Source organism: Zootoca vivipara, chromosome 12 (genome assembly GCF_963506605.1).
Source record: "Zootoca vivipara chromosome 12, rZooViv1.1, whole genome shotgun sequence".
In the NCBI taxonomy this organism is placed as follows: domain Eukaryota; kingdom Metazoa; phylum Chordata; class Lepidosauria; order Squamata; family Lacertidae; genus Zootoca; species Zootoca vivipara.
The window spans coordinates 37,532,278-37,558,603 of NC_083287.1; the positions used below are offsets into that span (position 1 = coordinate 37,532,278).

Sequence of the window (26,326 nt, forward strand, 5' to 3'; positions counted from 1 at the left end):
AGAGAGAGAGAGAGAGAGAGAGAGAGAGAGAGAGAGAGAGAGAGAGAGAGAGAGAGAGCGCCTTCTGGCCGCGCTGGGCTGCTGCTGCCCCGGCCGCAGGTGCTGATTTTCCCGTGGTACCCGCCGCTTGCGAGGCCTGGCGGGCCGGGTGGGTGGGCAGGATGGATCCCCCCGGGGAGAAGATCCCAGATGCCCAGCCCAGGCCTGCAGCTTGAGCCGGGAGCCTTTGCGAGCTGCCCCGGGCTGCGCTGCTCAGCCGAGCGGATGGGAACCGCGCGGAGTCCCCTGGTGGATAATCGCCCCCCCCCCGCCACTCCGGTAACTTGGGGTTATGGGGAGCAGTATGATCGCCTGGCCTGCGCTCCGGCTCTCGCCTAATTGCATTAACCTAGATAGGCCAGCCCGACCGGCCTCGTGGATCCCTTCCAAGAGCAATTACTCCCCGCGAGCCCCACTTGGCCACATCAGATGGGGCCAAAGCCCCCTCCCCACTCAGTATGCTCCCCGCCTCCCTCAATCCCTGCAAAAGGAGAAGATGAAGAAACGAGGACGAGCTGGAGACGTGCACAGGCAGCAGCAGCGTCCCTGGCTCTTGCAGCGCGGGCGAGAGAAAGAGGGCGGGAAGCAGCCCAACTTCTAATTCGATTTTGCCTTGTATTAGGTCCTCATTAAACACAGAAAGTCGCCTTGGCACAAACGCTTCCAGGAGGCATGTAATCGCGTTACACTCATTAGAAAGTCAAATGGTCTTCGGACTGCAGCGTAGTCGAGGATCTAAGTTAGGGAAGGGCCGGTCCCGTTGGCGCTGTGTGTGTGTGTGTGTGTGTGTGTGTGTGTGTGTGTGTGTGTGTGTGTACTCGATTGGACGTGCTGCTGTGGCACTGCACAATTCAAACACTACACGCATTGTTAAGGGGCACCTTTTCTTCGGCCGTGCCACTTGTGTGTGTGGTTTTTGTCATTCAATGCCTCATCACCCTCCTTTAGTATGGTGCAGATCAAGCGGAAGAGCCGGCCTGCGCGGGGAAAACACCAGGGTCTCTATCTTGTCAGTCTCCCGTCTTGACTTGGCAAGTCCCTTTAAAAGGCCGGCTTCAAAGAGGCTGACAGGTTCTTGGGCGTTCGTTCATAAATCCATTCAGCCCAGTTGCAGCAATTTTGCTATTGCTATTATTATTATTATTATTATTATTATTATTATTATTATTATTATTATTATTATTATTATTGTATTATTATTACTGTATTATTATTACTGCATAACTTCCATTTCAGACCCTGTCTGCTCCCCTAAGAACCCCTCCCAACTCCCACCACAAGCCATACTGGCTTGGAAGTTGCAGCAGATAACTATCAAGATATGGAAGAGCCGTAGCAGTGGGTGGTTGGGGGGGGGGCGTGGAGAATATTGCTTGGCACTGGAAGGAACCAGCGTGTGAGCTCGCATGACTGACAGCAATTCAAGCTTTTTAAATCAGCCTAGCCTCTTCGCCCCCCCCAAACAATAACAATATTCATAGATGTCCCCCCTCCCCTTGGGTTGGTGGGTTTGTATTCAGATGAATTATACATTCACACTCTCTCACAAACTCTCTCAATCACACACACCGCTCAGCTGCCTGATCGGAAGTAAGCAGCATTTATTTATTGTTGCTGAAGCAGGGTGGGTGGGGAGAAAACCGAACTAGCTTTTAAAATAATCCAGTTGCAGGTTTTCCAGGAAGATTATTGAGATCTGGTTGACCACACGATACCTGATCTACAACTAGAAATAGTCCTTTCAAAGTTGCCTGCCAGTCAAATTGGGGGGGGGGAGGCGTTGATGATGGAATTATGAAAACGATGCTGGCCATTATGTTGCTTGGTCGCTGCCTATGAGAGACCCAGACCAACCCTGACTGCTCCGGGACTGGCCTCAGGGTGGCCTTTGCATGCCCCTCCCCTCCCCAATGTGCGAAGGCGCAGCCTCGGGTTATTTATTTATTTTGCTATTTCTAAATACCCAAAGCAGGCACAAAAGCTGCAGGCTTTTTTTTAAAGTTAGCTCCTAAACTTTTCCTGCTTCTTGTCAGCCAAGTTGTCCTCGCCCTTGAGGCCAACAGCATTTGTGATGCCCCTTAAATCCCACTGAAAAGGCCATTTCGTCGTACACAAAGCAGACGCAGAGAGACCATTAAAACCTCGAAGCATCAATCTCTTTGGGGAAAAGGTATGGGAAAAGAAGTGGCTCTCCTCCTGCACGCAAAGGCAGGGTTGCAGGGAGACTTGAGAACCTGCTCCCTTGGGATTCCCAGGCCTTCTAATCCGCCAATATTAGGATTAAGGCCCCTATAATATATGGGGTGTGAAACCTCGGCTAGGCATGAACTCATCCCATTTTCATTAAGGTCTCTTTTGCAGTGGCACCGAGGACCAGCTGCCAGGATGAACAAACACCAGTTGAGTGTCCCTGGTAAATCTCACTCCTCCTCCTCCTCCCTTTTTTATCCCTCTCTCCCCTTCTCTTTCTTTCCACCCCCACCCCCTTTCTCCCCCTCCCCAAGGCCTGTGGGAATGGGCCCGCGCTCATTCCACAACAAATTGCATTTTCGAGACCTGGAAGCATTAGAAGGCAGCGATTCCCACGACGGGATGTGAGGTCTGGCCAACAGGTGTTCGGATTTGGCCGAGGAAGATAGGAAAGGAGGCTGGGGAAGGGAGAAAGCTTTGCTGCCAGGAGAACAGGCTGCCCGGGCGCCTCTTGCCTTTTACATGGCGTGGAAGCCGCAGACAATCGAAATGATATCTTTATTGCTAGGTTCATGTCCTGGGCTATAACATATCAATCCCTGTCGGGTTTCCCTCGGATGCACCTGGTATTTCAAACTTGTTCTTTTTGTGTTTTTCTGGGTGCTGAGCTGCAGCTGCCTAAAACAAGCAAAGGGAGAGAGAGGCCCTTACAATGTCTCCAAGACGTGTTGGCATGGTTTGCTTGTCTTTAATGTACCATTAAGCATTGTCTTGACACAATATGGGAACTGTAAAGCATGGCATGTGTTATAATAAAACACATTTTCAATGATGCACTTGCAGTGGGAGCTGAGATGCTAGCTAACAAACAGGCCCAGAGTCTTGCTTCTTTTTTTCCTTTTTTTGTCTGCCTTTGCTCAGCCTTCAACTGGCAATTAAACTTAAGACCACTACTTTCCCCCCTCCTTGATCAGCCAATTACATTTTATGTCTCCTAATTTTTCACACAGAAAAAAAGTCTCCGTGCTGGCCTCTAAAGACATTGATTTTCTTGCTATCACCTGGCGTTCAGACCTTAGTTCCATTTATCAAGAAGGGGAACGTCAGGCGTTGCATAAAGTGACTCTGTTACCATACGGCTCTCACCATCCTGGCCTATTGTTTTCCCTTGTTAATAACTCATTACCAGGATTTAACAAATCCACCATTACATATGTTTTGTGTCTCCATATTTTGATCCGTACGATTAAGCAGATGTTACGATTGAAAATTGAAAAGTCCAAGGCTACTCTAGGCTGAAAGAAAGAGGGCAGACTCAAACAACGAGCTAACAATGAGATTCAGAAGATCTTCAGAAAAACATTTACGACCAATAAACAGACTCCAACCTGCTCCATTTCAACCATTGTGTGCCTGGGGGGAATAATTAAGTTTAATAGGGAATAGGTCTGCGGGGTTTTCAATGCCAAGATCACAGGTGCGGGGTGGCACGCTGAATGATTCGCCTGATTTTTGCCAAGCTCAAGAGCCCTTCTCCGGGACTTGCGAGAAGGGGGAAAACATTGTCATTTCTTTTAATTCGCAGCATTACTTTTAAGGCGAACAAAGGGGCGGGGGGAGGGGGGCGCCTGAGTGCCTGGCGCGGCGAATGAGGCGCGCGCGGCTGCACAAGAGAGCAGCCTCCTCAGCCGAGCGCGCCGCCAGATTGGTGCGCAGGGGCCTTGGTGGGCCTCCTAAAAGCCTCGCTCCTCACCCCCCCGAGCGCCCCCCCGGCCCCACTTCGCCCCCAGCAGGAGCTGGGGAGCCTCCGGAGGCCTCCGCCGAGCTCCCTGGCGCCTCACGTTAGTCGCTCGAGGGCGAGGCGCCTTTCTGGCCAGCTTGGCCAAACTTTCCCCAAACTGTGGAGCGAGCGCCTGGGGAGGGTCCCCGGCTGGAGACGCGCATGCGCCCCTCTTCTCCCCTCAGTGCCTGTGGCTCAGGGGAGCCAGGGAGAGGCCCGCTTGCGGCACCCCAGAGAGCAGAGGACCCCCTGCTGCAGAGCCAGCCCCCTTCCTTTTGCCCACGAGGCCCTGGGAGACGGCAAAGAGACCTCCAACAAGAGGTGTCCGCCTGCCCTGGCCTCGTTGCGCATGGAGGTCTCCAAGAGGGACCCCCAGCAATGCGAGGCGGCCTGAGGCGTGGACTCGCGAGGAGGCGGCGGCTTGGCGGCTGCGGACACCCTGAGGCGAAGGCGAAGGGGCGAGCGTCGCCTCGGCCCCGCGACCCGCCCTCCAAGCGCCTGTCAGAGGGAGAAGAACCGGACTCCCCTGACAGGAGTTGTGTCGCTGGCGCTCGCTTCCAGCTCCGCGCCCACTCCTGCCTTCAGGCCGCTTGTCTCGCGGGCCAGAGGCGCCCAGACAAAAGGTGCCTTGTTCCTGACCTCGGCCCGCACCCCAGAGCCCCGTTGGGGTTCTCTGAACCTCCCGGCTCATTCGCTCATCGCGCCGGAAGCTCCTTTCCCCTCCCGTCGCCGCGCACCTGCTCTGAGGGAACTTTTTGCGCGGAGCGCCTGTCACGCTGCCAGCGAGCTGCTGTCCCGCGCAAAGTTTCCCTGAGGCAGCCTGGGCTTGCCAGCGGCAGGCGAAGGCACACCTCCACCCGCCTTTTCTGGGGAATGGCCTTTTGGGGAGCCGTTTCCCCCTCTCCTTAAGGCAGGTGGGTTGTTCTTGTCGCCTTCGGCGCAATGGCGCCTTGATGGGCCTCCAGTGCCTAGCGAGGTCTACGGCGAAAGCGTTGCTTTCGAGGAGGGTAAATGGGGCCGGGGGAAGAACCCGGAGACTGTGAGGGCAAGAGGTTGGTCGCGGGAGGCACTCAAAGCAGCCTCCATTTCCCATGACTGGAAACCCCGTCAGGACTCCTTCCCTTGCCAAGCTCCTCATTTTGCTCTAGACCGAAGTTGGGAAAGAGAGTGGCCCCACTGACAGGGCATTACATTCCTTTCCAATTAAAGCGATCGCTTCTGGGGAGCTTGAGGCTTTCTCAGCCCCGACGGAATCTGAAAAGCCCCTGGAGGGTTGCTGAGTGTTTTTCTTTTTTTTGAGGTGCAGAAGCGAGGAAGGGAGAAGGGAGTGAAAGGTGATGGCGTTTGTGGCGCTGGAGCGATGCGAAGAGGCGAGAGTGAAATGAGCGCGTGAAGGGAAGCGGGAGAGCGCCTGCCAGGGCAGCAGCCTTCACGATTTGCAGCTCGCGCTTTGGCACTTCCGTTAGCAACAGGCCGTTTCCACGTCGGTGCAAAGTTATTTGGGACTTTGTCAAACTTCGCTTTGTGGGAAGGCAGCTCCTTTGGCTAGGCGCTCAATGGGCACCCACCCGAAGCTGAGAAAGCGCCCCCCTTCTTCCTTCCCTCCCAGCGCTTTCAAGAAAAACTTGAATAGTTGTTGTCAAAAGTGGAGAAGGCAAAAAAGGGGAGTTCCAAAGAAGAAGAAAAAAGCCCCTTGAAAAGTATTGGAAATGGGTAGATTTTGCAGGTGTGTAGAATGACGTTAACAACCATGCACAGTGTGGGCTCCCCCAGTGCGGAGAGTGTGACAGGGACAGCTGGCTCAGTTTTCCCTGTGAAATCCCCCCCTTGGTGGACCATACACAACGACAGTGACCTTTCTGCAGGGGGAACCAGAGGCGGCCCTTTGACTGAATTAGTCACAAAGACGTCTTGCTATGACTTTTGTTCCTCGCCAAAGCCAAGAAATATTGCGTTTAATATGAGAAGGATTGTCTCCAGCTTTCTCGTGCTCCTCCAAGAAATATGACCGGTCTGCTTTCAAGGGTGCTCGTTTCTCTTCCCTTGAGCGCCTCTCGGCTCTTGCTCCCCCCCTCGCCCCTTTCCCTCCCCAAGACCTGCGGACGAGGAGGCGCACTTTTTCCAGCGTGCCTCCTTCTTGCAAAGAGGAGCGCTCCGTCTGGGTGTGCAACGGCGAATTTATCAATCTTTTCATGATCTGACAATACTTGGAAATACATCATTGTCACTGGGGGTGGCTTGATAGATTAGCTGGAGGCGCGGAGCCCTTTTCCAAGGTCAAGTTGAAGATTCTTATTTGCTGTTGCGCTGAAGTTTGTGAGAGCGCCAAACAATGCCAGCCTGTTAACTTGCCTCTTGTTTTGGAGAGGAATCTCATCATCTTCCCCCCAAAAGCCTTTTCTTACAGATGTCTCTTATGGGCTGGGCGGGGGAGGGAAGAGCGATTTAAAAAAGAAATGCTCTCCTCTTGGTCTCCAATAAAAGTTTACAAGCAGTTAACAGGGGACGTCTGAAATTAGGGAAGATGGAAAGAGGCGAGGGGCGTTCTCTGAGTGTCCCAATACACTTTCTCCCCCTAAAGCAAGGTGCCAACTTTTTATCTTTCGCTTTGCAGAGCAAGGCACATGCATCGTCTTCCCTCCTAGGTGCCTGAGGGCGATTTCTTTTTACGAGTTCAGTTCCCAAAGCTTTGTTAGTGGCAGGACAGTGCTGGATGGCAACTGTTGCCAAAAGCTTCCTCCTCCTCCTTTTTTTTACTAGCCTTGAACCTGTTGTCTAACGGACTCTTTGAACTTCTATTTGCTGGGCTAAACGTTTTCTTTGCCTCTCTTTGCAGACTTCTTCAGCGTTAGTGTGGGTTGCGCAGACAGTTCCTTCTCCCTCTCTCCCTCCCTCTCTCTCTGAGATGATTGATATTTGTTATTCAACCCAACTTTTTTTTTTTACCTTGCAAAAAAAAATGTTCGGGGGACCCAATGTGATAAATTACAGATATGCAAATCACATTGAATGGTCTTGTAAGTGTGTCTCGCTGGAGCTGAATAAGACCTTGCAAGCCGGTCTGTGCGCACTCAGGACCCCAGCGAGCTGATCAAAGCACCCATTCTCTTTCATCCCCAGTATTCTCCTCCAAACTATTTCGATACAATATGTTTCCATGATGCCCTTAATAGGCTAGGGACACAGAACTCATTACAACCTAGCTAGTTCTGCCGACCCCTTTGTTCGGAGGCAGAAAGTTAAAGAGGAGAAAAAGGAGTGGGGAAGGGGGGTAAGGAAAGAGAAGCTCTGCCAGTTGCCAGCTTTCTGAAATGCTAAAGCATGCGTCATTTTTCACTGGGTCTCGTCTTGATATCCTCAAAAGAGAATCTATGAAACCGGCTTGGCCTTTTCTGGCATTAATTACACTGCTGTCCAGGCGACCTGTTTTTCCTATTATATGCATTTCTCAGCAGGGTTTTTTCTTTTTTCTTTTTGCAAGACTTTTTTTTGCAGCTGCCAGTTAAATTATGAATGCATTTTTATCAGTATGGGAAAAATAAGAGTGAATGTTGCCTATTCTCATTGTGCACTCTTCAGTTTTAAGGAGTTTTGTGGTGGTTGTTCCATATTTAGGGGAAATGGATATATGTGATCCAGTTTAACAATTCATATTTTGGTGTGTGTGTGTTTAACAAGGAAGGATCCTGCTTCATTTTATACTAGTTCATTCCTCAGAGTGATTTGTTTTTAGCATAGGTTAGCTGGATGCAACATAGTGATTTCTCTAACCAAGTGTTAGCGAAACTCAAAAGCCTTGCTAAAAGCCTACAGCAAAGGGATGGCGTGGGTGACTGGCTGCGTCCATCTGTAAACTGTCACACTTTGGATGCAGTTTCCAAGCCTTCTCTTGAGGAAATGTGCTAAGTAGGGATGCCTTGAAAGTAAGGTCAAGTGCATACATGAGAGGATTACTTGCACGTGTGGAACAGCCGTCACAAAAAGTCAACACGCCTAAGAGATAGCTCTTATCAGCTGACACCACTTCAAATGCAATGCTTTCCAACAGAGGGCGTTCACGCAAATACCCACGTTGATTTATATGGTGCTGAGGGACGTGTACATGCATGTGTGAATCAGCCCCTACGCTTAAAGTCGGTGGGACTTATCAAAGGACGAGGTTTTTATCTTAGAAGGACGCGGTTATGCACGCCCTAAGTACAATTCAAGGCTTCGGACTCTTGATGCTATCAGTCCTCACAATCGCATGCAATCCCTATTCACATTTTACAAATGAGGAAGACGACGGAGAAAGAGTGACCTGCCCTACCTAGGCTGCAAACGAGCTGAGGTTTACGTTCATTTCCGCGTCCAACCCTCCAGCTATCCATTTCTCAGACTGTAACCCATTTGTGCTGTTTCCCCCCCCCCTTCCCCCTACCCTTGGAATAACATTAGGCAAAGTCGCTTTTTGGGGCATTTTTTTGCTGCTGGTGTCTCTCAAAGCAAAAACCACCAGCTCTATTTCTCGGGTAGGTATTGCGACTAGAGCGTTTGTTTTCTGGGGTTGATTGGTTGGTGGAAAAATGGCTGGCAGCCAGTTCTGGGAAAGATTCCAGCCCTGACTCCGATTAACCCTCTCTGGTGAAACTCTGCTGGAAACCAACTCACCAGCCATTGCCATTAATCTACTTACTAATTAAGCCAATTCATTTCTAAAGGAGGAAAAAATTCCTTTCTTTGGCCCAAGTGATGGGAGGAAATTTGAAAGAAGCGCCAAACTGTGTAACTGTAATTCAGCCAAGGGACTGCTAAAACAAGCTTGTTGATATATAGCAGGAGGCTGAAACCAAGTTTCTAGGGCAACAATCCTTTGGAAGCGCCTGTGGGGCACACAGCAAAAGGAACGATGCCTGAAGAATGGCAAGGGCTGCTGCAGAGGGGCCATTATGTGGGTCGGGCGTGGGGGAGAAGCACTTCCCTCCCCACCAACACAAGGGAGTCTCCAATCAATTCACCACCATCCAGGCTGAGGGTTGATTATTAGGGGGTCCTCAGCTGAGGACTTGGAGTCCCAACAATTCAAAAAGGTGAAAATTGTTAACATTGTGCAACTGGCTTTGAATGTAGATTCAAATGCTGAGGTCAGTGGTGGTCAAATGGGCCCTCTAGATCCCTCTGATTGGGCTCTTGGGATTATCCCTGCACCACGCCCCTTTCCCCAAGCCACACCCCTCACCGTCCTTGTTGCAGGGCTTTTACCTGGCTGGAACGAGTCCTTAAACCCTCACCATACCTCTTTTTATCATAGCTGCCAAGTTATCCCTTTTTTAAAGGGAAATTCCCTTATGCTGAATAGGCTTCCTCGCGAGAAAAGGGAAAACTTGGCAGCTATGCTTTTTATGTGGGTGGAATGTCACCTACCAGGCAAAGTAAGCATCACATTAATTGTTCTAACCACCTTTACCTCCTGTGGCTGTACCCACTGTTTGGCTCTCAAAAGGTTGGTTTAGCACAGTGTTTCCCAACCTTGTGCCTCCAGCTGTTTTTGGACTACAACTCCCATCATCCCTAGCTAGCAAGACCAGTGGTCAGGAATGATGGGAATTGTAGTCACAAAACATCTGGAGGCACAAGGTTGGGAAACACTGGTTTAGCAGGCATAGGCAACCTTGGCTCTTCAGATGTTTTGGAACTACAACTCCCATGATCCCTGACCACTAGCCCTGTTAGCTAGGGATCATGGGAGTTGTAGTTCCAAAACATCGGGAGAGCCAAAGTTGCCTATGCCTGGCTTAAGGGATGGAGGAAGTGACTTCTTAAAAGAGCGCAGCACCTCCCGTTTCACCTGGTGGTTCTTGTTGGCATTCTGTTCGTGTGTGAAGGATGGTTGGTTGTGCTTGAGGGGCAGTAAAAGCTCCTTACCCACTTGAACTGTGGGATGTGATCCATGAGAGGCAGTCAAGTACAATGTTCCTTGTAATGCTAGAGAAGACATGCGAGGGAATGTTTGGTCCAGCCAGTCAAAACCTCCTGTTCCTCCTGGCTCGAACATCCTTCCCTTTGCATGTAATAGGAGGTAGGCGTGACCTAACCTGTCCAGGTAAAAAAAGGACGAGTCATGCAGCACACTTCCCTCTTTTTGACTTCCTTCTTCGTTTGAACAGCTTTTAGCTAGGACTGCTCTGCTAACTCTCAGCTAGCAGCAGCACTGGGATTATCCTCCCCCATATGGGGTAGATCCGCATGTACATATTTGTAACTAAGTCTGCCTCCAGGAATCCAACTGTGAACGGATGTGAGTAAACTTCTTTTATTCACTTTGAATAAGAATGTGGCATCTTTATTCTTTTGAGAGGGATTTAAGGGAACTTACCAGGAACAGATAGGTAGCCGTGTTGGTCTGACGTAGTCGAAACAAAATAAAAAAAATCCTTCCAGCAGCACCTTAGAGACCAACTAAGTTTGTCACTGGTATGAGCTTTTCGTGTGCATGCACACTTCTTCAGATACCAAGTGTGCAGGCACACGAAAGCTCATACCAGTGACAAACTTAGTTGGTCTCTAAGGTGCGGCTGGAAGGAATTTTTTTAACCAGGAACGTACAATTCAATCTGAGACAGACTGAATTGTACAATAGTGAGAGGCTCACACGAGCCTGCAACCAGCTGTCTGCTGTGCATGTAAAAAGGGGGGTGTAACTCTGCTAAGTAATGGAACTTGCTAGCGCAAGTTAGGAAGGATATTAATAAACAATATATCCTCTCCTGCCACCCTGAACATTCCCACATGAACCTCACAGGCTCAAGGTAAATATATTTGCATTAGGAAGAAGATTCCTGACTAAGTTAGCCTTGATGCAACTTGAGTGAAGATGAAATGATATCTGTATGTTATTATTTCAAAATAAAGTAAAAACAAAATTAAACCAGACATGCTTTCAGCATTTGCTAAAGCAATGTACAAGGCTAAAAACAGTAAGAGGTACTGTATTAGGAAGAAATAAGGATGGTAGCTTCCTGGCTGGGCACATGGAATTCCTGGTACCTCCAGGTTGATCTGGGAAAGGGTTCTACCTAAATCCCTGGAAAACTGCTGCCAGTCAGTGTGTGGATAATGTGATAGAAAGACCAATGGTCTGGTTCAGAGTCTATTTTCCTATGTTTGTAATAATTAAAGAAACCTTTGATTCTGAACAGGCTGCCATTAAAATGTTACCAGCATTACCATAAGATTTCAACTAATCTAATCCCAAAATACGTGATGATATGTCCACACGTGAAAGAGAATGAAGATGAGGCCTGGTTCATGCAATCATGCCATTCATCTGGTGTGTGATGGCTCTTTAGATGTGTGAATGCGCCATCAAAGATAGCCACACCACAGAGAGAACTTTCAAGTCACTTTTCAATTGAATTGTTTCACATATTTGGTTGCCAGGCATCATTGAAGGAATTTGTGTGGCAAAATAATAATGTGAATGACCCAACCTTGGGATTATACTTACTAAGTACAGCAGTGTAAAATTGTTAAACATACAATGTAGGGGAGGAAATTTATTTTATTTTCTGCAAAAAAACCTCCCACCATCCTAGTTTTTTTTAAAAAGAAAACATATTCTAATATGATTGCAGAATGATGATATGGGATTTGGTTTTACTTCTTGCCAAAACTGGATTTGCAGCCTTCAGGCTGAATTTAAGGACCAACTTCTTGTTACATTTTAACTGAAAGCAGTTGTAGTGTAATGTAAAGGCTCAGAAAGATGTGCCTCAAGTTAACTCTTTATTTAAGGCTGTTTGTTTTTTAAGGTAGAAAAAAGTAATCCTAAGCAAACTCTCTGGACAAGCTTGCACACAAAGTGTGTGCAGTAGAAACTATTCAGCTTGGCAGGACTCCATTACTCAGGAGAGATGGTTTCCTGTGCACCCCGTGGGATTGGTAGGAGAACTGAAAGCATTCACTGGACAGGGCAGCTGTGCAGGACATCCTCTGCATGTGACCAGATGTTGAGGGGGACTCTTGCTTTCTCTCACCTTCTTCCCACAGGTGACTCTTACCCCAGCTATCAGCGTGCAGATGATTGAGGTGAAGGCAATTGCTCAAACTCTTCCTCATCCGCAGACTCTGAAGCTGAGAAGAGGAAGAGAGAGGACACAGATAGCTTGAAACTGCACCTTGGAATTCGATGCAACGCTTTATTCTGTACAGGTCAATTTGGAGGGGGGTTACAAACAGCTATTTCCCACCTTTGGAAGACTGTGATAAAAGCAGCATTTGGCATATTGCCCTCCCACGGCCTTGTTCATTGGACGGATTAGCTCTTCTAAACAAAATGAGTCTGCTGCAGAAAGGGTTGCTGCACCCTGAAGGGTAAGGCTTGCAAGCCACTGCATCACCTACCTGGAGGTAAGCACCACTGAGGAAAGCAGGACTTGTTTCTGAATAGACATGTGTAGGATTACACTGCACATAAGTTTTAGTGTGGACCAGAGTCTATATCAGATCCAAGGAGAGGATACTACTTCATGCATCTGTTGATGTAGGCTCTGGTCCACAACAGAGCACTTTACACATTTGATAAAGTCCACACAACCTTCTGCCACCACCACAAACTGTGGGATGTAATCCACTGGGAGCAGTCAAATACAACATTCCTTGTTTTGCTAGAGTGGACATGCAAGGGAATGTTTGGTCCAGCCAGTTGAAACTTCCTGTTCCTCCTGGCCTGGAGCATCCTTCCTTGCATGTGACTAGTAGATGGGTGTGACCTTTCCAGACCTGGTAAAAGGCCAAGTCATGCCTTTCTCTCTTTTTGACCTTCCTGTTCGTCCTGCCTGCTTCCTGCATCACCTGGACTGTACTGCTGGCTGCCACAGCAGTTCCCCAGGTCATCTTCCATATGGGGTAAACCTGTTTGTACATGCTTGTAACTTTAAGCCTTAAGCCTGCCTTCAGGGATCACACTGTGCTCTGCTTGATCGTGAGTAAAACTCCTTTTTGTTACTTATGAATAAGACTGTGGTGTCTTTATTCTTTCAGGAGGGATTCAAAAGGGGTCTTACCAGGAATATTAGAACATACCTAATTTTGGACAAGCAGATTGAATTGCTTATTGTCTTAAGAAACTCACACAAGTTTGCAACCAGCTTTCTTCTGCGTTAAGTAGGGGAATGCACTCTGCTAAGTGAAGAAACTTGCTAGCGCAAGTTAGGAAGAATATTAAACAATATATCCTCTCCTGCCACCCAGCGGTGGAGCATATGCCTGCGCTGCCCAGGGTGGGCGTGCTCCCGATGGGGGCGTGGCATGGAGGGTGCCCTCCCAGGCATGGGATAGCCACTTGGGTGTCCGGAGTGGTGCGTGCACCCTGCAGCCAGGGACGGAGCAAGCCGCTCATGGGAGCGGAACAAGCCGCCCATGGAGGACATTTGGCGCACCACCCACCCACGATTCCCAAGCCTCCCCCAAGCTGTCAAAATGAAGAGGGAAGGGGGGGGCATGCCGCCAGCAAATTGCCGCAGCTCCCTCCTTACCCTGACAGATTGGGGTAGGATTGGGAGTCGTGGGCGGCGCGCCGAATGTCACTCCCCTCAGTGAGGGCACCCAGGGCAAACTGCCCCCACCCCCCTTCCTATGCCCCTGCTGCCACCCTCAACAATCCCACACAAATCTATTAGCTTTTAGTGTGCCACAAAACACTTGTTTTTTTAAAAACAGTAGCACCTACTACATAGAGCAGGGGTGTTGTGGCCAACTGTCCCTCTTTCCTTCCCTCTCTCCCCTGATGCCTTCTTGCATCTCTGCCTCCCAAAGGCTTGCACAGCTGTTTGTTGCAGCAACACTGGCTATAAGCTCCGCAGGCGAATGGTGCCTCTGGGGCTGGTCAGGGGGTGCTGGTTGCCAGGAGCTGAGACAGCCTCAGCAAGCAAGCCCAGCCAGCCTGCCAGCCCTTGCTGTTGAGAATGGACAGACAAGTCTCAGCCCCTTTGTGTCAGTTTGAGGGTGGCAGCAGCGGCTGCCCAGAGGACTCCCAAGGAGAGGGGAGAAGAGAGGAGGCTGAGGGAACACTCCACAAGGGAAAGAGGCTGCCAGCTCTGCAGGCAAGGGGTGACATAACTGGGCTCCTGAGCCCCACGGGTGCTGCAGAAAGAATGTAGTTAGTCAAGGGAGCCATGGACTCAAAAAGGTTGAAAACCTCTGACAATAGACTGTCAAAGCAATACACGCACCACCAGATGCTCCCCCACCTGCCCCCAGGCAGGATATCACCTACTCATGAGCTAAGACCAGGAATATTTCATGAGGGGTTTAAAATACCCCAACCCCAACTTCATACTACCTGCCATGTTTAAGCCAGCGCCACCTGGTAGAACATCAAAGAGATTTCAGGTCCTTCTCTTGAATATTTTGTTGGTATTTTTCTCTAATCTCATTTTGATTGTGCCTCAAGTTAATTTAAAAACACACAAAACAGGCTGGAATCAATGGGCCATCAAAATGGTATAGTATTTTGATGATGTGGAGATGCTCCATTGGCTTTTAAAGGGGCAAGACTCACTTGCATGAACACATCCATAGGATTGGGCTGCACACCTCTAAATGCTCGCTTGCAGTTTCCAGGTGGCTAGCCATCTTAGCCTTTTGCAGCAAAAACAATAAAGGGTTGTGTTAAGTGCTAGTGGTACTTGTGCACCAGTGGTAGAGCACATGCTTTTCATGCAGAAGGTCCCAGGTTCTGCAGATAGGGCTGGGAGGGAAACAAGTCTGAAATCCTAGAGAGCCCCTTTCAACCGTGGTAGACAATACACTGAGCTAGATGGACCGATGGTCTAAACCCAGTATAAGGCAGCTTCCAATCAAATACAGATAATTCAGGGCTAATAGGCACCACAAAATGAAAGGCTACTATCCTATGCAGACCTGAAGACAGACCCTGAAACACACTACCTTTAAAGCTGCAATCCTATGCACACTTACCTGGGAGTGAGCCCCAATGAAGTCTGTGGGGCTTACTTCTGAGTAGTCATGTATAGGATTGTGCCAACTGTCAACCTGAGCACTAAACACATATGGAAACACATTCTGTTTTAAGCCAGGGAGACTTGCATACAAGGAATTAATTTGTGATGGAAGTGAGGGCTGTTTCACCTGTTCAAACATTCACACAGGGGAGGAGATTTTGAAAAGTTGTCCTTAAAGCAGACACAGGCAGAGTTGATTTTTCAAGAGGCACAGCCTCTTGTACAATGTGGTAAAATCAGGGTGGTTATATTTTCCTAGCAGAGCCTTTGCCTCGATGAGATTTGCGCAAAAGGCAGAAGTTACACTTGTTGAACTTCTGCCACGGTGCAGCTGTTCATAGTAGAGAAAAAGGAAAAAAGAAAGGTGGCAACTCTATTGTGGATCCAGCTGAAAATTCTCAGGCAGAGGGGGACGCTGTAGAAAAGGGGCCCATGCTGTCCATTCACGTGCCACATTAATTTACATGTTAGTTTTTATTCCAGCTGCTGTGGAAACCTCTCATTGTTCACCCACATGTTGCTGCTTGTGTGGAAAGTGACGTCTTGAGGCTAAGCAGTTAATCAGGTGACGTCACCAATGCACCAGTTAATGAAATACTGCTGTCCTACTTTGAACCTTCCAGAGTTTGGGAAGCAGATGCCCATGGTGCCTCCAAGGGAATCCCTATATAAATAACCAGCCTCAGTCTCCATTGGGAGGCGAAACAAGTAAGCCTCTCATTCTAGGGCAGGGAAAGGGCAGACCTTAGCTGTTGCCAACCCATCTGAAACTTGCCTACTTCTGGCACATCTGTAATGTGAGCTCTCCATCCTGGTTCAGGAAAATAACACAGAATTTATAGTGTGTGTGTGTGTGTGTGCGCGCAATTAAATTACATATGTATTAAGATAACCTATATTTTCCAAATAGGGAATAAACCACATGGATATTCTGTGTAATGTACACACACACACACACACACACACACACACACACACATATGTATATGTATATATATGTATACATACAGGCAGCCTAAAATGGGATTCCAAACTATTTCAACTGCTGTGCCTCCAGTTATAAATGAAAAACTGGTCACAGAGTGAACAGAGGTTTCCAATGCAACAAATGACTTTTTACAAATTACCTGAATATCTTTAAAAGCTTTTTACAAAAAAAGGAGGGGTGGGAAGAGTATTATTATTATTTATTAAATTTATATACCTTTCTTCATCCGTAGATCTCAGAGTATGGGGACTGAATAAAGAGAAAATATCAATCTAGATGCTCTTGCAACACACACACATACACCAAATGTATTTAAACAATGTTTTTGCATAAACTCTATGTAGGAAGATATGATCATCAGGACATGCTGGAGAAATCAGCGCCACATGCTATTATCATAAAGAAGGCAGCAATAAAACAGGACGTTTGCATGAAACTGTAGTTTCCAGATACTTGGATGCCAAAATTAAGTACAGAATAAGAACAAGGGGAGTAAGAGTTAATACAATGGAGGGGGAGAGCCTGTTTCTTCAGTTCAAGCCTCTCTTGAGTTTTTCATAGTAAAAATTGGATGCAAATATCCTAAAAAGACTAATGACATTTCACAGGTAATGCAATTTAGAAAGAAACACTTCCATGTTTTCTTTTCCAACAATGTGCATTTTTGTAAACTGCTATAAATTGCAATTCAAAAGCACTGATCTCGCCATCCCCAATCATTTTTTATACTGATCAAATGAATGCAGATACTCCCCTTTGGGAGGGGCAACATGACATTTCACTTGGCAGTTCTAAACAGGTCACAGACCTTTCACAGACCCTAAGGCAGTGGGAGGGAGCGCTTTAGGAAACCGTGTAACCAAATCAAACCAATGGTTACCCCCTTTCAATACCATTGGAATGGTTTGCACAATGCTTATTCACATAGCAGCAGAGGAACTGAAAGGATGGTCATCCAATGGAAATGTCTTTTCCTTTGTTTGAACTTAACAGAGCTCCAAAAAAATACTAGAAAACAATTATATTTGGGAACAGCAAAACCAGAGGCAAACTCAGTGCATATCTGCAAAGCCAGTACATTAGAGACCGAGGTGTGCTTAGATGTTTAAAAGTAGCTATGCTGCCAATATGGAATTGTATGTGGACATTTATTGGAGATGTTGCTTTGTTTGAAGCCATAGGCACAAAGACACAACATGGCTGCCCTGGAGATGACCTATTGCTTTCAAGTTGCTTGAACACATCAGAATTTCCATTGTTAAGGTTGATTAATTGAAACTGATAAGTTACCATGAATAAAGATTGTTTTTCTGTTTAATGTGGTGGGCCTGATTTGGTAAATGCTTCATTCATGTAGCCTTGCAGCGCAGCATATGGGCAAGATTCATTCAGTATCGCAAACATACACAATTTATTATGCTTGTATGGTCACAGCCAAAAGGCTTTTCTAGTTTAATGTCAAAGTCTGAATGAAAAATTCCATTTAAAGAGTCACTAGTAATGTTACGTGTGAGGGTTTTTGGGATTTTTTTTTCCATTTGGCCTGGCTTTTATCTCTCAGCAAATTCAAAACGCTGGAAATATATATATATATATATAGATAGATAGATAGATAGATAGAAAAAAGTTAAAGAGATAAGCAGACGAGAGAGCCAAAGGGACATTGGATGTTTTTTCCCCCTCCAGACCAAAGAAACAATTTATCTGAAATGCTTGTAGATACCTATGACAAAGGCACATGTTGTGGCCTGGAGTCACCCTGTGTCACACACTGCTGATAAAGTTATCACTATAATGTTTCAATAAGATACTGTCACTGCAGCTCCAGGATCTGACATTCCTGTGCTGGAATAAAGAGATCAGTTTATGTAATAAATAAGCTGTTTTCAGAAAGAAAACCCAGAAGCCAAAGCATTATCAGTCTTTCAGTCTCAATGGTACTGGCATGTCCAGAGTCACATGTGCCCTTTTTCAAGTCCCACTACTTTCATTAGAGCCTTTAGCAAGTAAATGTTGTTTGATTTTGATTTCATTTTTACTAGCCAATTGGTTACACTATTGAATTTTATATATATTGTTCTTAGGTGTTCAGAAAACTTTGACAAATATTCAAGGATTTATTTTGACACAGATTAAATAGAGAAAGTTGTTCTCTTTGTTTCCTGTTTTTAAAGCATATGTTGAGCTGATATTGTTGGCGAACGGAAACCATGGACAAATGGATTAGGAGGTAGGGGCTGCTGGGGAAAGGAGGAATTTTTGCCAAGTCTTTTAAGAGTACACACCCACTGGTCAGTGCAGCTTAGCTACCCCTGTTAGAATCACTCCACAATCAGAGTTGTTAGGGTGGCTGTGCCCCCCCCCAAAATACAGAGGTGACTGCTGCCCATTGGGACTGTGGGGGGGGGGGCAAAAGATAAGGAAGCCAAAGGTAGGTGGAGCAAGCGCCAATCACAGGTGTAGCCAACTAATTTTAGGTTTGCTCCCATCCTCCTCTCTGCTGAGTCCCCCAAGGACAATACTGAGACTAAAGAAGAGGAATCTGACAGCCAGGGGTACCTCCTGGACTGGATGCCAGTAAGAAGACAGGCAGTTGGGGGCTGGCAGACTGACCAGTCTCTACTGCCTACATATCCAGTCCATTTATATCAATGAGCTTAACACAAACTAATGACTGAATGACTGAACTGAAAAAGCTTTTCAGTCATTACCGGTAGTTTGTGTTAAGCTCATTGATATAAATGACTGAACTGAAAAAGCTTTTGACAATGTGTCCTGGGATTTCATGAAAAAATTGCTTGAAGAAATTAATTGTGGAGATAGATTTTTAAAAGGAATACAAGCAATATATTCAGAACAGAATGCGAAATTAATTGTAAATCAGGTGATAACGAAGGAATGTAAAATACAAAAAGGAACTAGGCAAGGATGTCCGTTATCACCGCTGTTATTCATCTGGAATCCTGGAAGTACTTGCAAGAAATATAACAGCAGAAAAAGAAATTATAGGGATAAAAACTGGTAAGAGTGAATTTAAATTGAAAGCCTTTGCTGATGATTTAGTAATTATGGTAGAAGACCCGAAAAATTCTCTCCCTAAGGTGATAGAGAAAGTTCAAGAATTTGGGGAAGTGGCAGGATTTAAATTAAATAGAAATAAAACCAAATTATTAGTTAATTTTTTTAAAGACGAAGAGAACAAAAACTTGGTGCAAAGTATTGAGATAGAAATCCATAAAAAAGTAAAATATCTAGGGATATGGTTAACAACAAGAAATACAAATGTGTATAAAGATAATTATGAAAAAGTATGGTGTGAGATAAAAAGGAATTTAGAAATATGGAGAATGAACCTTTCTCTGTTAGGAAGAATTGCAGCACTAAAAAGGAATGTGCTGCCGAAAATGCTCTTACTTTTTCAGACAGTCCCAGTAATGGTTAAGGATGATTGCCCCAGAAGATGGCAAAAGGATATTTCCAAATTTGTCTGGGGTGGGGGCAAAAGGCCAAGGATTAAACATAAGATACTTACAGATACAAAAGAAAGAGTAGGCTTCGCCCTCCCAGACTTTAAATTGTACTATGAGGCTGCATGTTTGGTGTGGATTAGGGACTGGATAAAACAGGAAAAAGAAGAAGCATTAGATTTGGAAGGTCACAATAACAGATATGGATGGGATGCATACTTATGGTACGGGAAAGGGAAAGTACATAAAGGATTCTACAATCATATAATCAGGAAATCACTAATGAGAGTGTGGGAGAGGTACAAAGACTTAATAGAACAAAAAACACCTTGGTGGTTATCACCAATTGAAGCTTCGTTACTCAAACCGCTTGGTAAAAAGGGAAAGTGGCCTACATATAGAGACCTATTGAGAGAACAAGAAGGAAAATGGAAATTAAAAGAGTATGATGAAATTAAAGAACATTTTCAGAGTTGGTTACAGTACAATTAAATGAGATGTATAAGGAGGATAATAAAAAAGGATTTAGCTATACAATCTCTAGATTCCAAAAGGAGGTTATAGAAGAAGATGTGAAGCTACTGAAGAAAGCATATAGTATTCTGCTAGAATGGGAAACGAAAGATGAGGAAGTAAAATCAGTCATGTTCAAATGGGCGGAAGATATACGACACAACATACAATTTGAGGATTAGGAAAAATTGTGGAAGGTAGATTTGAAATTTGCAGATTTTAGGTTTTTTAAATTAAGCAGTTTATACATCTTTCTAAATAGATAAAAATAATTTTTCTTATGGATATCATTAAAACTCTAAGCGATAGCCTAACTTTGGTTAAATAATATATTTCGCTCCCCACAAGCTTGCAGTGTTGCATTTCTCCCCTTACTGACACCTGCTGAAAACATTCCTTTGAGAAGATCAGTTGGGAATCCATGTGAATGATTTAATACTTTAAAGGTTTATACTTCAAAGGGGTTAAAAGAATGACTGAGATATGGATTTCAAATTTATTAGAAACTCCTTGTCATTCCCTTCACTGTGACTGTCTGTTAAAAGTGACCTTCCTCTTAACCCCTTCTTCTTGCACTGACAAAGTAATTTGAAATAGAAACAAACAGTGTAATCTATCAGGAAAAAACTGGAGTTGCTTCTGTGCATAAGATATTTCTGTTTGAGCTCTCCCCTACTGACAAGCCACGGAAAGAGTCGCTGTTCCTCAGTGGTTTTATCTTAGGGGTTCGTGTCTTTCTTGCTCATTAAGACTGTCTCTAAAGATTACAGTGCAAATAGTGCCTCTCTACCAGACTGTGAGAAAAGTCTCCTTGAGTACATAAAACAAAACTGAGCTTTCTATCACACAATGAAGAGCTCAGATGCTCACTGCTATCCCATTTTCACCACTGCTCAATTACATAGAGCAAAGGCCCAGGAAGGAAGAAATGGAGCTAAGTCTGCAATCCTGTGTACACGTTTATTTGGGAGTGAGCACACTGAACACAGAAGCTTACTCCCAGGTAAGTGTGTATTGGTCAGGGATAGATAATGTAGCATCCTTCAGATGGTGTTGGACTATAAGTCCCATCTTCCCTGACCACTGGCCATGCTGGCTGGGGCTGATGAGAATGGCAGTCCCACAACATCTGGAAGGCACTACAATGGCTACCCTGACACAGGCCACAGTTCAGGGGAAGAGTGCAAACAGGAGGTCTCAGGTTCAATTCCAGCAGCTTGTGATATGAAATGCCTTCAGCCTGAGGACACCAGAGAGCCACCGCCAGTAAAAGTAGACAATGCTTGGGCAGATGGATAAATAATATGGCCTGATGTAAGATAGTTTCATATATTCCTAATGAGATTTGCTTGCAAGTAAAGACAGTTGTTTGCATCCATCTGTCTCAAGAGACAATGGAGTGTGCCTAGAGGGGGTGAACTCAAACTGCTCTGTTAGCAGCATCAAAGTGACCTCCCCTGGGTGCAAGCCGGGGCAGTGTGTATGGAGGTTCTGGGCTGCCCAGATGACAAGACCCCCCTCTTAGCCCCGTTGATGTGGTCCAAGGGAAAGCAGAGCAATACATTCGGCAGCAGCTTGGCTGCAGGAGACATTCAAGGCACCACCTAAGCCAGTGTTTCTCAACCTTTTTTGGGCCACGGCACACTTGTTCCGTGAAAAAAATCATGAGGCACACCACCATTAAAAAAGTTAAAAAATTTAACTCTGTGCCGCCCTATATTGACTATAATTATGACTGTAAGAAACACTTGCCAATTGCTGTGTTGGTTGCAATCTCCTGTAATAAGGCTTCACAAGCCGTCCGGCGGGTCAGCACTGTGTATTGGTGGCCGCCAGGCTCGTTTGCACTGAGCTTTGGGAAAGAGGAGGAGAAATATTGCTTTCCAGCGGGTCAGTGGTTTTATTGGCGGCCGCCAGGCACGTGACAATGCAAATCGCCCTTCTCGTCGCCGCACGTCACGGCACACCAGCCAGCATCTCGCGGCACACTAGTGTGCCGCGGAACAGTGGTTGAGAAACGCTGACCTAAGCATCTTAGGGACTCCACTCTAGATTTCTGTAGGGTTTACTCCTTAGCCTTTTCTTCTCTCGAAGTAATCCTGCAAGGCAGGAAATTTCCTTCTTCTAGATGCGCTACCTTCCCAGGTTGATGAGCCCCAAATGTCCCTCACTTCCCTTGACAGCAAATGCAGAAACTGCCCGCTTGACCCACTATTAGGCTCATCTGCTCAATCTGCCGGAGCTTGTCTTTACATGCAGGGGAAGTCCCTAACTCACTGAGGGTTTGAGACCTACTGGCTACCCTCACCTGGTTTAGCAGCCCAGTCCAAGTCATTCCCAGGTGTGGCTGCTGTTGGATGCTGACAGCTTCCAGGAGCCACAGGTTAGAGCTGAGTTCAGGGTGGGGACCAAAGGTGGGCAAAGTACCCCAGAAGGAGCACAAACGTTCCTCACCAGAGCTATTGCCCCACCTCATACACCCCAGTAAAGGAAATGTGCTTCTCAACACCAGTTGCTGGAAACAGCAAGAGAGGAAGAGTGCTATTGTGCTCAGTTCCGACTTGAAACTTCCTGCAGACATCTGGTTAGCCACTGTAAGAGCAGGATACTGGACAAAATCCATCAGGCTCTTCTTATGTTTATAGAATCTGGGTTTTAGCTTGTCGCCTGCCAATGGGAACACAACCTGTGTGATGTGACCTGTCAGGTGTTAACTCAGCAGTGGGAACCTTTGGTCCTCCCTCTACTTGCTGCTGAACTACTTCTGAAATAAAATTGAACTGAACTCTTCTGACTCAGTCTCTGGTGCCTACTTATTGTCTGAAATCTCTGACTTTGTTTCCATACCTTTTACAACACTTTCTTTTAGTCTTATGCAGGTCTATCATATGCAGGTCTACTCGGAAGCAAGCTGCACAGATCTCAGTGGTGCTTACTCCCACATAGATGTGGATGGTAGCTTTAATTGTTATATATATTTTAACATGTTCTGGCATGGCTATGATACTAGCTTTCGCACACAGCCTTCTGTACAGGGGCGTAGGAAGATAGGGGTGGTGGGGGAGGGCTGCCCCGAGTAGCGTGATCCCAGGGGTGCCATCGCGGCTGCCCGCCCCTCCCCCAAAATGCCTGCCCCTCCCCTGCACACGATGCGCCCCGCCCCCAAACGCATGCCCCACCCCACATGCATGCCCCGCCGCTGCGCACCCTGCCCCCAAAACGTGCGCCACATCCCTGGGGGCAGCGCGCCTGCTCTCTGCCCTCGGTGGCGGAGCATGAAGCTCCGCTGCTGCTTCTGTACTATTTTGAAAGGGCAGGATAAAAGTTTTAAACAAATAAAGCTTATTGGTTCCATTGTTTATATAATTTTGGACACATTTCCACCTTCAGACGAAGGAACCATAATCCAGTTTTGATAGCAAGAGAAACGACAGAAAAAATGTAGTGTTTAACTGAAGACAAACAGCTTCTGCAACATATAATTATGTCATTACTCACCAGGTTCAAAAGCGCTAGGGATTTTAATTAGAACTGGCATTTTCTCAGTATCCATGCCTTCTTCGTCTTCATTTGAACCTGAATCTGGCTGAGAACCTATCTTGGGCTGAACATGGAATATTTATTTTTAAAGTCACTCAAAAGCCATTGCACAGTTAAATTAAAGGAACCTTTCAATTAAACTGCATCTTGTGGTTGACCAAGATGGTAACTAAACATCTTAAGCATCATAAAGTATGGCAGTTATGAATAATATGAATTGTGATACCATTCTTTACACAAAAATTTCTTTCTTGCACAGAGGAACATTCTGAGAAATCTCACGCTAGAAAGACCCAGACTTAGCTTACACTACAAAGACACTGACTCCTCCTATATTGCAGAAATTTCTATTAAAATAATGAGTTTGGTATCAGCAAATTTATAAACACAACCTGATTATGGGAAGGGACTTGGCTCAGTGGGTTAAGTCATTGGCATCTCCAGGATTAAGGAGATGGGAAAGACCTCCTCTGCCTGACAGCCTGGATAGTTGCTGCCAGTCAGAGTAGACAATGCTGGGCGGACCTAAAATAAGGTAGTTTCCTATAAGCACATAGCTTGGAGGGCAGCACACACATTTTACAGGTCGAAAGTGCCTGGTTCACACCTGGACATCTCTACTTAAAAGGAGCTTAGTGGGTGCTTGAATGATGGAAGGGGAAAGTAATAGGTGTGTGTTAATGAAATCCACAGGTCCTACTCACACCAAATCATGACCTCCTAAAGGCAGTAACTAAGTGGGGGACATTACAAAGGCCAGGGCTCCCCTGTAACGTTAGCATCAATGTTTGGGCAGCAGGCTTGGAAAATACTTCTGTTTGATACCTGACAGTGCTGTGGTACTAAGCTAGGCTATGTACATTATTGCAGATATTAATATTGCTCAACACGAAGCAACTGGATGCATAAAAGCTGACTCCTTTTGGAAGGCCTGATTCAAAGTTTTACTAACTAGAACCTCTGCAAAACATGTACAAAAACGATGAATGATACACCAAGATAATTCCATAAAGCATATGCTTATCTAAGTATAGGTACTTCTTCTAAAATATATAACATAATTAGGACCAGAGCAAAAATCAAAGCTCTCTCTCCCATAGCTTGCATTAGCCTGCATCAAGGCTAAGGCTATGCAGCTCCTGGAGAGGCTTCATTATCACAAGGTTTCTCTGACTGTGCCTGGGAACAAAAGGCAAAGGCAACTCCCTTTCAGAATGGAGATTTGCAATCAAATGCCTTAATCACATGATCTAAGGTTAAACACTCATTTGTAAGCTAGCAGAGAACATCAATACTGTAGTTAATTATCAACCTGTTACAGCTCAGAGATCTTCAGTAAGCTTCTTAGGGTTGCCATATGTCCGGATTTTCCCGGAGTTGTCCTCTTTTTCAGGCTTAAAAATTCTGTCTGGGTGGATTTTTAGAATTCGACAAAAATTTGCGGGTTTTTTTTGGTTTGGTCCTCCTTCCCTTCCTTGTGCTCTGGTTGCTGAGTGATGTGAAGTGAGGAGGCTCCCACTTTGCCTGGCTTGCCTCTCTCTCTGTCTCTCCTCCTTCCTAGCATTTTACCCCACCCTGTCCCCTCCTCTGCTGGAGCATCTGCCTGGCAATGAGGGGCTGCTGGTGAGATGGCGGTGGTGGCTGGGGTTAGGCTGGGGAGGGGAGGGGAAGGAAGCAAGGTGAATCGAGGCCAAGGACTGAAGCAATGGCTCCCTCCAGATTGCACTCCTGATTTCCTCCCTCCTGCTCCCTCCCTCCTTCTTTTCCTCCTTCCCTTCTTTTTTTTAATATGATACCTCTCCTCTGCATCAAATCCCCCCCCAGCACTTTTAATTTTCATGGAGTCTTTTTCTCTTGGGTGTCCTTTTTTTGTTTTTCAAAATATGGCAACCCTAGCTTCAATGGAATATACATACATACAGGTATTCTCAATTTCAGTGTTAACTAAACAACTATACTTAACACACACACATCCTACATTTAAAGCACCCTGTCACCTTGATAATTCTGGGAACTATCATTTACCCTTCAATTCCCAGCACCTTTATGAAACTAGTTTCCAGGATTCCTGTGTGTGTGCGCGCTTTAAATGCACTTTAAATATATGATGTATATCAGGCTTCCTCAACCTCGGCCCTCCAGATGTTTCGAGACTACAATTCCCATCACCCTTGACCACTGGTCCTGCTAGCTAGGGATCATGGGAGTTGTAGGCCAAAAACATCTGGAGGGTTGAGGAAGCCTGGTGTATATGCAGCCCTAGTTGGACCAATGTTGTGATTCAGTAACAACATATTTTGCTCACATAAAAAAGGACAGTGTGTGTTCATTTGTGTGTGCCGGCAGGCATCTATCAATGCTTATGATGCACACAAACAGTCCAAAGGAACCAGCAGTTTTGTTCACCATCTTATATATACACAACTAATAAAATTATAAATACAGTTATCTTTCAAGTTATGTGCCCATGTTCAGAATCCCCTCCTGGATCAGGAGCTCCGTGGGCAAAGAGGGGTTGTGCATAGGCTGCTGCCAAAGCCATATCACCTTTGAGAGGGCCTGTTTACCTGTTTGGAATGTGTGGGCAGGTGTGAGGAGAAGGACACTGAAGCGAAGCAACATATATTATAGACACACATCAAACTACATACCAGAGGAGCATACTGCATATACAAGGTGCTCGAAAATGAAGCCAATTTGCCTGTAGGGTGCTGGATGTGCAGAGGAGAAGCTGTCTGGAAGGAGCATAGGAGACAGGGTAAGCATTTCTGTTATTTATAAACCATGGTCAGTGCTGATCACAGTA

The 26,326-nt window shown here is 46.1% G+C and overlaps 1 protein-coding gene across 1 annotated transcript in view; it reads right to left on the bottom strand.

The window, feature by feature from the left end:
- Positions 1–19,858: 19,858 nt before the first annotated feature.
- The window catches only part of C12H10orf67 (chromosome 12 C10orf67 homolog), a 43,773-nt gene continuing 37,305 nt past the window's right edge, over positions 19,859–26,326 (bottom strand). Inside the window, exons 13-15 of the mRNA XM_060281063.1 lie at positions 26,172–26,255; positions 23,479–23,584; positions 19,859–19,872 (exon numbers count right to left, since the gene is read on the bottom strand). Of these exons, the coding sequence (XP_060137046.1) occupies positions 19,859–19,872; positions 23,479–23,584; positions 26,172–26,255 (204 nt within the window). The remainder of the gene's footprint in view (positions 19,873–23,478; positions 23,585–26,171; positions 26,256–26,326) is intronic.